The sequence below is a fragment of the Ochotona princeps genome, chromosome 16, assembly GCF_030435755.1.
Source record: "Ochotona princeps isolate mOchPri1 chromosome 16, mOchPri1.hap1, whole genome shotgun sequence".
Lineage (NCBI taxonomy): Eukaryota > Metazoa > Chordata > Mammalia > Lagomorpha > Ochotonidae > Ochotona > Ochotona princeps.
In genome coordinates, this window is record NC_080847.1 from 56,984,665 (window position 1) to 56,997,421 (window position 12,757).

Consider the following 12,757-nt stretch of genomic DNA (forward strand, 5'->3'; position numbering starts at 1 on the left):
AGGGAAGCAGAGAGGAAGGCCAAGTCCTTGGTCGCTGCACCCACTGGGAGACCCAGAAGCTCCTGGCTTCACCCCGGCCTGACCCTGGCGTCACAGCCATTTGGGGGATGAGCCAGCACGTGGAGGATCTCTAACAAAGATAAATGTTTAGAAAATTTAACTGGCTTTTACAGGAAAACCTTACGGATTTATTGTTTCCAGGGCATGGGAAAACAGTATTCAGTACGGATTACTGAAGTACATTTCACCAGGTAACCAAATTACAGAACACCTCCAACCCCACAGTCCACTGGCTTCCACTCCCAATGGCACTTGGACCCGTTCTGTATGCACAGTGACCTCCGCGCAGCTCTCAATGCCGCTGTGAAACGCCAAGTCCTGCTAAGGGGAAAGTCCACAGGGCACCTGCACAGCCCATGACTGGACTCATGTAGGCCACCAGCTCAGTGTCTAGCAGGGTCCACTCTCTCCCCGTCTACACCGAGAGGAAGTCCCCGACACCCCAGCAGACAACCGGGCATGGGCCCCAAAGCTTCCAGCAGCAGGAATAGAGGCCTCCCGTGCTGCTGCCGAGCACACACCCACAGCCCCCACGGCCATGGCACCGGCCAGGGCTCATGTCCAGGTGCCCACGCGCACTTTGACCTCAGTCTCCACCCCAGCCCCTGGGTGATGTGCTTGGCGCAATTCACAGAGGGCATCTCATAGCCCCTCTGCCTCCCTGCCCCACCCCAGTCCTATGAGCTGCAGCTGCCCCAGAGACGGCCGCAGCTGGGACAGGCAGAAGAAAACCATTCAGACAAGACTAGGGACACCTGAGGCCGCTTTCAACTGCAGAGAAGTGCGGCGTGCAAAGCGAACCTTCACCATGTTTAACAGTACAGTTCAGTGGCAAAAGCAAGCCACATCGTGTGGGCACAAGCCCCATCCACTTCTGTCCAGAACGGACTCATCACTCCACACGCCAAATGTGATACCCCTGCCACAGCTCCTCAGTCCACCACACCACCTCCCACCTCCGTGCCCCTCGGCTCACCATGCCACCTCACAGCTCTGTACCCCTAGGTCCACCACACCCACCTCCAACTCAGTGCATCCAGCTACTCCAGGTGCCTCGTGAACCGACTCCAACAGGGCCTGCTCTTCGTGTCTGGCTCGCTTGGCTCACATCTGCAGGGGCTCCCCCAGCTGTAGCCCATGCCAGCACTTTGACTCTCCCCAAGCTCGAGGGATTCACCCTTGTTTGAACAGCCCAAACCCGAGGATGTGCACTGGTCCCAGGTGTGGCCCCTGTGGCTGCCGCCGCCTCCTTCCCCAGGGGACAATGACAGGGTGCTTCCCAAACACCTCTGAGGCTCGGCCACAGACCGGCCTGACTCTGCTGGCGCCGGCACAGTTAACCTCCCCACCTGCCCAGGCCCACTCTAACAGCTTCCGTGGCCCAGCGGAACAAACGCTTAACACCTGTTAACCTGAATTCAGCTCGGGCTCCAACTCCTGGTCGGCCAAAGACTATCTCGGACTTGAGTACTGGCTCACACTAACAAGCCTACCTCCACTTTCACCCCTACCTTTGGTAACTTCTCACTCAACACCCACTTCTGTCTTTTCCCTGGTCACAAGGACCTCAACCAGAACCCTCAACCAGAACCCACGGGCTCTGAAGAAGGGTCCTGCCACTTCAGGCTGTCCAATCTTTGTTTTCCTCCAATAATCAAGGCCCCAATTAAGTTTCAGAACAAAACAAAAAGTAGTAGCTTTGGTCCCTTCCAGAAAAACGCCATTCTCCAGCCGTACTTGAGCCCCCAACAGGAACCTGACTCAACCTCCTCGCGAACTGCCTTGACCAAAGCAAGTGGCTAAGGCGACCCTCCCTCTTACCCTCCTTCCTACTGGACTGCGCCAAGAGATGGGACGCGGTGTCTGCTCTGCCGCTGGGCTGGGCACAGTAGTAGAGCCCCAGTACGCCACACTGGGCCTGCTCTTTTATTAGCCATAGAACTCTCTGCCGTCCCATTGGCTGGCCCGGCCCTGACACCGCCCCTCGGCCACGATGGAAAGTGCTGGAGGCTGGCTTTCCACTCTCAGGTGCGAGCCATCTTCCTCCAACGCGGAGCTGAGTATTTCTATGATGTTACCAATATACTGCATGTAGGGCGAGAGGAAGCGAATAGGACGCACTAGCAGACACTGTTCTCGGGCCTCCGCAGAGGGCTGCCTGGTACTCGCCTCCTAAGCCTCCTAAGGCTGCTCTGCAACCCTGCGCCACTTGCACAGCGGCTGTTGAAAATCGGAGCCCCCCCATGAGGAAATCCATGGCATGTTCTGGAATAAAGCAATCCGGGTGTCAACAGCCAGCATTACAAGCAGCAGCCATCCACCAATATGCTCCTTACTGAATCGCAGGTAACCCTCCCACACCTGAGCGCTCATCTCCACCATCAGCATCAGCTGTCATAATTACACGCCTGCTGTTTGCTCTCAGGGTAACAGCCTGACCGCCCGGGGTCCTTTGTGCAAGGCCTGCTTGGCTCTCCACTGCCCTTCAACATAGTGAGTGTTGCCAGTCCCCAGTCTCAGAGAGATGGAAGGCTCTAAGGCTGCTTGCCAGCCCCAGTGGGAACCCTTTCTGGAACCCTGGATTCCCACAGGGGTTCGAGGCGTCTACGCGCCATCTCTGAGCTCCGTCTTTCCCAACAACATTGAGCTGACACTTACGCATCTGGTCTCTCCGCGACCTTGTTCCGCTCCCTGCAGACCTCAGCTGCAAGTGTTAGAACCAGGGCAGGTGCTCGGCACAGCGTGTGAGGTGCTCATGTCCCATAGTAGAGTCCTTGCCCCGGCTCCACTTTCAGCACACATCCTTCCTGACAGACACCCTACCTAGCAAGCAGTAGCCTGGAGCCCAGGAGGAGAGCTGGGCTGGGCTCCAGGCCCCAGGCTCCAGCCCAGCCCGGCCCTAACTGTTGCTGGCACTTGGGAAGTGAACCAGCAGATGGAAGGTCCATCTTCCCACCCTGCTTGAGCAATCTTTGTGTTTCTCCATGCCTCTCTCTGTTAACAACTGATGCTTCTGAAGTTGCGACTCTGACCTGATGTGCCACTGCGACTGTGCAGGCCACAGCCCCGTGGCTCAGTAGCCTGTGTCCTGCTGCTACTCCTGTCTTGCCCTCATGGTGGCCCCCGGATCTGCCGGAGAAGTGCAAAGTGGCTAAGAACGTGAGCTGGACACTCAGTCCTGGTCAGGCCTGGCTAGGAAGCCGGAAGACAGGGCTTGCTCACCCATACCTCCCTGGTCTGCCCTTCTGAGATACCGTTAGGTCATGGAGACCCCCCGTCGCACCCCAAGACCCGAGAGGAGGAGGCTGTGTTAGATTTCTGCCCTTAGCCTGTTAACCCTGGGCCATGCGTTCCACACAGGCACCCTTGAGAGGCGGCCAAGCTCAGGGGCAGACCACAGCAAGGACTTGGCTTAGAGTACTGAGGAAGAGGCTGAGCTCCTGGGACCCCAGTGAGATGGCGTGAGGACGTAGCCACAGAAGCGGAGCACATTGCTTGGCCTGAGTAACGCGGGCTGCCTTCACCTTTAGGTGTCCACTGACTTCTGCTCTGCAGGGTTCTATCAGAGGATGTCCACGTCCGGAATTGAGGCTGGCATCAGGCACGGACACCCATGGTTCTTAATCACCACGCATTGAGTGTGAAGCCCCAAGAATGGATGCTGTGGGTGAACATGAAAATGCAGGACCTAAGACATGCCCAGCTAGGTTCTTGCACCAACTGGTCTGCGTGAGCCACAGACACTGAGCCACAGTGTCTAAGGCAGGGGTTGCAACAAGTGACAGGTTGTGTCAAGCTGAGACAGAGCAACCACTGGTATGCTGAACACTGGCTGGGAACAGGCCCAGTTGTGAAGCTAAGGGGACACCCTAGCTGGTTGGAGGTTACCACTAAGGGGCGCACATGCTGGAATGGGGTTGCATTCTGATCAGGATATAGTTGTAGTCTCCCTTGGCACAAGAGTGGACTGGGACTAGAGGCACCAGGCCGGGCCAGGCTCCAACAACTTCTGGTGCTCTGGAGGACCAGGATAGATGTGGGACGGACTAGGCTAGGTCTCAACCCCAACTGAGCCATGTATGAGCTGTATGTGGGTATGACGAGCCATGGCTGGGCTGAAACATCCAACAGCAAGAACCAGAATGGGTTGAAGGCCAGTCAGGAAAAGCTACTGTTCCTGCTAGGACAGGAGGTGAACTGAGTAGGGCTAGCTCATGGACACCCTGGCATGCATGAAATCTGGCACTCGGACGGGTTCTGATGGAGGAGCTGGGCAACTCCTCTGGCAGGACACAGACCCTGCAGGTAAGCGCAAGAAGCATGGAAGGAAACAGCCCAGAACAGGCCATGGAAAGTTTCCCACTGGCATACATTTGGCATGGGTCGGGGTGGACCAGGCTGAACCAGTTCAGGTCACCCACTGGCAAATCAGACCACCGGAAGAGAGTGTGGGTCCAGCCAGGTTCAGTCGTGACAAAAGCAGTACACAATACAGAGTGCCAAGGTAAGGTTGCCTGTGCCAGATGTGACTGCAGCGCCTGACCAGCACACCTAAGAACCAGGAAGGGAGGGGCAGAGCCGGCAGGGGAATAAGGGGCGGGTCCCTTTCTGGACAGCTACTCCCACTGGAGAGCGTGAGCTGGGATGGGGACAGACCAGATTAGGGAGGGCTACAGCACCTGTGAGCCACAACGGACCGATGCGCACCAAACCTCTTCCGGGTCTCCCACGTGGGTGCAGGGTCCCAATCTTTGGGTCGTCCTCCACTGCTTTCCCAGGCCACAGGCAGGGAGCTGGATGGGAAGTGGAGCTGCCAGGATTAGAACCGGAGCCCATATGGGATCCCGGGGCTTTCAAAGCGAGGACTTTAGCCGCTAGGCCACGCCGCCGGGCCCAATAAATAAATCTTTAAAAAAAATCTTTAAAAATATATAAAAAATTTAAAAAAAGAAGCTCAATGTCCAGAAAGGCAGTAATGTTGTCAGTTGACACATTCTTGTTTAAGATTTATTTGTTTTTATTATAAAGGCAGATGGACAGAGAGGAGAAGAGCCTCTTCCAGGTCTCCCACGCGGGTGCAGGGTCCCAAGGCTTTGGGCCGTCCTCCACTGCTTTCCCAGGCCACAAGCAGGGAGCTGGAAGGGAAGTGGAGCTGCCGAGATTAGAACCAGCATCCAAATATGACCCTGGCGCGTTCAACGCGAGGACCTTCGCTGTAAGGCCAAGGTGCTGGGCCCCGAGCTGGTGTGTTGGGCCACGTGGTCACTCCACTCCCAGAGGTCAATGACGGACAGCCTCAAACAGTCAAGAGATCGTTGAATTGCTCATCACCCTAAAGCTACGTGAGTGAGAACCTCAGTATCAAAACTCCAACCATCTTCTCATGGCTCATTGCTAAGAAGCTGTGTGAGCTTGCAGGCCAAAAGCCTGTGTGGCCTTCAGCGGCCTGTGTGACCTTCAGTGGCCTGTGTGACCTTCAGCACTGCTGGCCCCTTTGCCTTTGAATCAAGGCCCGCCCTATTCTGGTTATCTCACAGGTGGCTGCAGGTAATTAAGTGGGTGCCTCCCTTAGTGGCTGGAGGCGTGGCTGTCCGGCCGAGATAGGCAGGGAGTGTGTGCTATTTGCCCTCACCCTGCAGGCACTTGGGAATTGCCCTTTTTCTTTTTTTCTTTTTTAAGATTTATTTATTTTTATTGCAAAGGTGGATATCCAAAGAGGAGAGACAGAGAGGAAGATCTTCCATCCCTCGGAAGATTCACCTCTGCAAGCGGCTGCAGCGGTTGGTGCTGAGCCAATCCGGGTCTCCCACGCCAGTGCAGGCTCCCAACACTTTGAGCCATCCTTGACTGCTTTCCCAGGCCAGGCAGGGAGCTGGGGGGGAACAGGCACCATTGGGATCCCGGTGCATTCAAGGCAAGCCCCTTAACCGCTACAATATCGCGCCAGGCCAGTGTGAACTGCCCCTTTTCAAGTTCTTGTGGCCTGCCCGTACAAAAACTCTATGAATGTGCTGTGGGCCGCACTCCAGTAAGGAGTGCTGATTCCTTGCAGATGGTTGGCCGGCCGGCCAGGTGCCTGCTCTCAACCAAGAACCCAGGCTCAGATGTGCTGAGCTTGAATAAGCCATCCTTGTGCACTTGGATCGACCTCAGACTCCTGGTGATTTCTGGGGATCTGAAAATCTGGGCACAACATGAGCTAGCACTCACATCACTGGGAATGGCTCTGTCAGCGTGCCAGTCAGAGCCCTTGTGGGAAGAGATTCAAATTGTTCACCACATACATGGTTTAGAGGCCAACTCATCACTTCTACTGAAACCTCACTCATTTTTCTCAGCTCGTTTGAATCTATCATCCCTCTGGGCCCGGCGTGATAGCGTAGTGGTTAAAGTCCTCACCTTGCATGCACCGGGATCCCATATGGGCGCTGGTTCTAATCCCGGTGGCCCCACTTCCCATCCAGCTCCCTGCTTGTGGCCTGGGAAAGCAGTGGAGGACGACCCAAAGCCTCGGAACCCTGCACCCGCGTGGGAGACCCACAAGAGCTCCTGGCTCCCGGCTTCGGATCGGCTGAGCTCAAGTCATTGGGCCGCTAGGGGAGTGAATCATCAGACAGAAGATCTTCCTCACTGTCTGTCTCCTCCTCCTCTCTGTATATTCACCTTTCCAATAAAAACAAATAAATCTTTAAAAAAATCCTTTGTTGTAGTAATTGACACTACCTAACAGTTGTTGCTAGCTTCTTTAAAAAAAATCTATCTGCTCGCAATGAAAGACTCTCAACTGAACTTGAACTGTGGTACTGCAACAAGGTGGAGGAATCCACCATGGGGGAGGGCTGGGGGGAGACCCAGTGCCTATGCAACTGTGTCTCATAATGCAATGTAATCAACAAAAAATTAATTAATTAATTAATTAAAATCTATCATCCCTTAAAAGTTTCTCGGCATCGCTTACCCTACCTGCACGACTAGACAACAGCCCGAATAAGTTCAGAGCCAAGATGAGCCTCCTCTAGGTGTTGGTCGGGACTGGATTGATGGAAATACCCAAGAGGGGCTTCTGGGTGAGGAAAGCTCTGCTTCTGCTTCCAACGTGGAGGGGGCAGCTCAGGATCGGGGGGCTCTGGCCTCTGTGCAAGCTGATCATGCTGGGTGCAGAACAATCACAGGGCCCACCAGGAAGCCCGGGAAAAATTCAATCTGAGCTTGAACTCAGAAGAGCCATCTCCCAATCTCCATGGGCATGACTCCAGCAACCTGACAACCTTCTAGCCATCCAAATTAGGTCAGTCCCGCCCTTAATCCAAGGGCTGTTTGCAACCAGTAAAGACATCAGAGTTTAAACATCCACCCTAGTGTGAGAGCATAATGCTACTTCATCCATAACATAGCCTAGCCATTGTTGGAAACGCTTGGTTACAGGGCATGAGACGTGGCTATTGGAATGTAGAGGGTGCTGGTGCTGTCTGTTGTCCCTGGCACCAACCCCAAGCTCACATCCTGGAGGCCCAAGGCCAGAACCAAGCAGTCAGCAGGAATGTGTTCCATTGTAGTAGTCCTCTGCTTCATGGGCCTGCCCTGTCACCCTGGTTTCTGCCTTCACCATCACTCAGAGGCGTGGCCCTGTGTTCTTGGGTCCAACTCACTCCTTTGGATATGGGGCCCCAGCATATCGGATGAGGGGTACACCTCCCCCAGCACAACGGCATCTTCAACAATTACAAGTTACACCATCCGTGAACCTGTCTGCAAATAGGCCACTGTGGAAGGGCTATGACTATTTTTTAAAGATCTATTTTTATTTTTATCACAAAGTCAAATATACAGAGAGGAGGCGAGACAGAGAGGAAGATCTCCCGTCTGTCCGATGGTTCACTCCCCGGGTGAGCGCAACAGCAGGTGCTGCGCAGATCCGAAGCCAGGAGGCAGGAACTTCTTCCAGGTCTCCCACGCGGGTGCAGGGTGCCAAGACTTTGGGCCGTCCTCGACTGCTTTTCAGGCCACAAGCAGGGAGCTGGAGGGGAAGTGCAGCTGCCGGGATCAGAACCAGTGCCCATATGGGATCCCGGCACGTGCAAGGTGAGGACTTGAGCCGCTAGGCCACCGTGCCGGGCCCTGGGCTGACTTTAACATACACCTTTTCAGGGGGCCACAGGTCAACCCATAAGCAGATCCTTTCTTACAGAGATCAGAAAATAAATTCACCTTGCTCATACACTCCCTCTGAAATCATAGACGTAAACAGCCGATGGCGTGGCAGAGTGGGAATGAGAGAGGCACATGGCTGTGTCTCCCAGGCCGGGGGTCCAGCACAAAGCGCAGGCTCGCTTCCCAGCAGCTGTGTGCGCAGTCCACTGTCCAGGCTGTGCGCATGCGGCATAGCCCTCCTCCAGCCAGGGATGGAACCGAGAGGGAGGGTCAACTGGCCAGCTCCTGGGAAACAGACTCTCCCGGGAGTCGCTGGCTCAGAAATGCCCACAGCCTTGTCGGAGAGCAGCCCTGTAATCCCAACGGTTCTCACCCACGTCCTTCCCCCGTGCTTCCCTCAGGGCCATGTCTAGCCTCCCAGCCCCACATAAACATATCACACACTGCGAGTGTGCCGGCCGCTCCACTCCCGATTCAGCTCCCTGCCTGCGGCCTGGGAGGCAGCAGAGGACGGCTCAGGTTCTACCACCACATGGGAGACCAGATGGAGTTCCCACTGGCAACAACTGGACACAAGACTCACTAACCCATCTGTGCCCAGACAAGGACTTCATGTTAGCAATGTCCCCCCTCAACACTGGCCTTTGTGCAATCAAATTATAACGGATACCTGCAACCATCATTATTTCCCCTGCCAATGGGACCTGGTATTTGCCAAACCAGATGGACCCCTTGCGCCTATGGAAAAGTACTGGATGGTAGCAGCAATGAACTTTGTATTTTAACCATATTACTTCCAGAATTGATATTGAGAAGAGCGACATTCCCTAGCGCCCCCTAACCTACTCCTGAGAGTCCAGTGGGAACCAGTGACTGCCATCACCCTGGGCACCCTAATGGGTCCGAGGCTCATAGGGCAGGTACGGACATCTCCCCTTGGCCCAACAATACCAGAGGCTGCAGAGTAGACCTCAGTCTTCTCTAGCTCCCACGAGGCCAACTTGGCACTGTTCTTGGAGAGGAGTTTTTTATGCTGATACTTGAGCAACAGTTAAGGGTTCTATGGCCAAGATTAGAGATAGTTTCTACTCACCCTTGGTCCCTACATTTATAAACTTGTTCAGTTTATTCAATAGCGCTTCAGGACTGTGTCCCTATTGGCTGAAGTAGTTGAAGACTTGGCTGCCCATCACTGCCCGCCCAATGCCTGGGTTCATGTCACCCTTCCATAAATTGCCCAAACGGCCCAGCACCCCATAAGCCCTTTAAGCCCATCTCCTGGGCTTGGCCAGCTAGTCAGTGACGGGTAAGATTCTAAGCCAGGCACAGCCACTATGGATCCCTGCCCCATTTAACAAAGAATGGGAGAGACGTGGGGCTCAAGGGCCGAAAGGTCACTAAGTCAACAAGATGGCAACACACTCAAGGTCACTGGGTTACCCGTGGTCAGCAAGATGGCAGCCAAGGACAGAGCCGTGGGTGTGAAACAGGGCAGGGGTCAGGCCTTTTCAAAGAAGGACTGACTGGCCAGGGCCATGTCCCTCACCTGGCCATAGTCTATGGGGGTGGCTTCCACTCTGGGAAACACAGCATGTTAAAGCACGCATGCTCCTAGTAATTGGCTCCTAGTTCTTTCCCCCTGGAATTGCTGGCCATTTGTTACCCTATATAAGAAACTGAATTTCCCAAATAAACTGGAGCTGCTTACAGAACCCCGTCCCTGTTTTTCTCAGGCGCCAGGAGACTGTGGAAGGAGTCATTTTATTGTAAAGGCAGATTTACAAAAGGAGAGCTCTTAGGGCTGCTGGTTCACAGTTTCCGTTTCCTGAGCGGGCTGTTGTGGACAGAGGTCGACCCGTCCTGAGCTGGAGGGGCTGGGGTTGGGGCGGGCAGAGTGCCCCCCAGCTGCCACAGCAGGCAGACTCAGGAAGCCCTGCTGGCCGTCCGGTGCTCTCCTAGGAGCGAAAAAGGGCCGCAGTGGGCTGTCGGTGGGGATCTTGGTGAACATGAAGATGCAGACTCCGTCTGTGGTGTTGTAGAAGGAGACGCTCCCCAAATCCACGTTCAGGAAGATGCTCAAACGCTGTATCCACGGCTGGGCCTGGAGCAAGGTCGGGGGCTCGGTGCTGGCGGTGAAGCCGTCACAGTCTCTGCGGCTCACAGTCCAGAAGCCGCACTCTGCGCTCAGCCTCACGGGCCCTTTCCGATTCACGGAGTCGCTGCAGATGCCCACGTCCCACTCCTGGCAGCTCCCCACGTCCACCTCCCAGTAATGGCAGCCGGAGGTGAAGCGTGGGGAGCCCAGCACGCACATGGAGATGTCGAACCTCTCGGCACTCTCCCTCCGTGTCTGAGGGGAAGACACACAGCCCACGCTCCTCAGGTCCTCAGCAATGAACAGGTACTCATTGGCTGTGTCCACGTCCAAGGTCACGTCCACTGTGGAAAGAAAGGAGCAGGTCAGCAGGTGCCTCCTGGACTCCCGTCTCCTCCAGTCCACCTGTCTTCTGTCCCACTCCTAACTGGTCACATTGCACCCAGAGAATGAGTGAGTGTCTCTGCTCAAGACCCTCTCATTCATGGCGGGACTTGTTTTTGCTTTCAGGTGTTGGATTGATAAAGATTTGCCTTTAAGCGTAAAAATTGGAAGGGAAATGCTGCGACTACTTTCAGAAACCGTTTTACCCGGCATCACCAGCAGCCCGGGGGGTTCACGTCAGAAACCCGGATTCTCGGGACACCCCAGGACTGCAACCCCCAAATCTGCCTCCAGGGACGTTCAGCTGGAGAACCACATCACAGACCCCATGGCCCAGCTAACCTGAGTGTCAGCGCCCAGGAAAGGGACAGCAGCCCTGTGCCGTGGTCAGCGTGTCTGACTTCAGCAGTCCTCGTGTGTCCAGGACACTGTTTCCACGTGGACCCACAGTCACAGCGGCCAACGGATCCCACAGGGGATGCCGAGCTCTGGGGCTTGGCCTCGATGGGTCTTCCTGAACCTCCCGTGGGCTTCTCCCAGGTCTCAGGAGCTGAGATGCCCCTTGTCTGTCCAGGAAGCACGAGAACTTCCGGTACCGGGACTGGGCCCCTGGCCGTCTCACTGGCAAAGCTGCTTTTCCGGAGCTGGCTGTGTGTGGGTGGACAGTGGATCCTTACCTTGGAATTTCCGCACGTTGGGGTTCATCTGCAAAACTTCCTCCAGGAGGGGCTCTAGCTTCTCCAAAGCTTCTACCAGGACCCCCATCTGGCGAACCCGCTTGATGTCCTTCGGCCTGGAGACCTTACGGCAGACTGGACACAGGACCCTCCCACCAGGCTTCCTCTTCAGGGTGCCCACACAGCTCCTGCAGCACACATAGCTGCACTTGAGGGTCACCGGGTCCTGCAGGTAGTTATAACAGGCGCGGCAGCTCGCTGCTGTTCGTAAGCGATCGGCCATGGCGGCGATCTAGGGCAAGAGGCACGTTAGTGGACAACCAGAAGGGTCGGGCACTGTGCCCCCTCACAGGGCAGACACAGGCCTTGTGCTTGCAAAGCATAAACTATGCACAAAAACCCACGACACAGGGCCCCCACGTTCTCATGTTTCTTAAAGCTCATGCAGCGTGAGCTCCTCACAGAAGGCTCTCCAGGGTGGTTCCCACGCAGTGGCCCATGTCCAACCCCCTAGCCCTGGAGCCCGGGCTGTTGGTGAGGCAGAAGCCGCTTGGGGCGCCCCACTCCAACCCCAAGCTCCCTGCCTGCCTTCCGACCCGGGCCCTGAGCTTCCATGCAGCGTCTGGGAGCGGGCCCTCGGGAGGAAAACCAGCTATTGAGATCCCTGGCAGCTCCAAGGCAACACCAGGTGCAGATGCCTGGATGTTGGGGTCTTTGGGGAGTGCACCCAGGAATGCAAGATCCGCCCGCCTCTGTCTCCGCATCTGCCTTGAGTTCCAGCTTGAGAAAGAAACATAAATGTTCCCGGGTGACACTTACCTCCTCCCAGTTCGGTCTCTGCCTCCAGCTGCTTCCCAGGAGAGCTCAGTTCTGTGAGGAGCTTGGGTTAAGCAAGCTGCTTTTAAGGACGAGCCTGGCCCCTCCCAACATCTACGCCCAGGGGCCCCTCCCTATGTCTACACCCAGGGTGCCCCCCCTATGTCTACTACGCTCAGGGCCCCCCCTACGTCTACGCCCAGGGGCTCCCCCTATGTCTACGCCCAGGGGCTCCCCCTACAACAACGCCCAGGCGCCCCTCCCTAGTCCAGTCACACATGATGGGCTTCTGTATAGATCCAGCATTTTGCAGTTGGCCTGAGACTTTTTTCTTTTTAGATTTGTTCATTTTTATTGGGAAAGTGGATCAGATTTACAGAGAGAAAGAGATACAAAAGATCTTCCATCTGTTGGTTTTCTTCCCATGTGGCACCAACGGCCTGAGCTGAGGCACTCTGAAGCCAGGAGCCAGGTGCCGCCTCTGGATCTCTCCCACACGGGTGCAGGGTCCCAAGGCTTTGGGCCATCCTCTACTGCTTTCCCAGGCCACAAGCAGGGAGCCTGGATGGAATTT

The 12,757-nt window shown here is 55.6% G+C and overlaps 1 protein-coding gene across 1 annotated transcript in view; it reads right to left on the minus strand.

The window, feature by feature from the left end:
• Nucleotides 1–10,006: 10,006 nt before the first annotated feature.
• Nucleotides 10,007–12,757, minus strand: part of NLRP11 (NLR family pyrin domain containing 11) — a 34,427-nt gene continuing 31,676 nt past the window's right edge. The window contains exons 7-8 of the mRNA XM_058673967.1: nt 11,368–11,659; nt 10,007–10,650 (exon numbers count right to left, since the gene is read on the minus strand). Of these exons, the coding sequence (XP_058529950.1) occupies nt 10,007–10,650; nt 11,368–11,659 (936 nt within the window). The remainder of the gene's footprint in view (nt 10,651–11,367; nt 11,660–12,757) is intronic.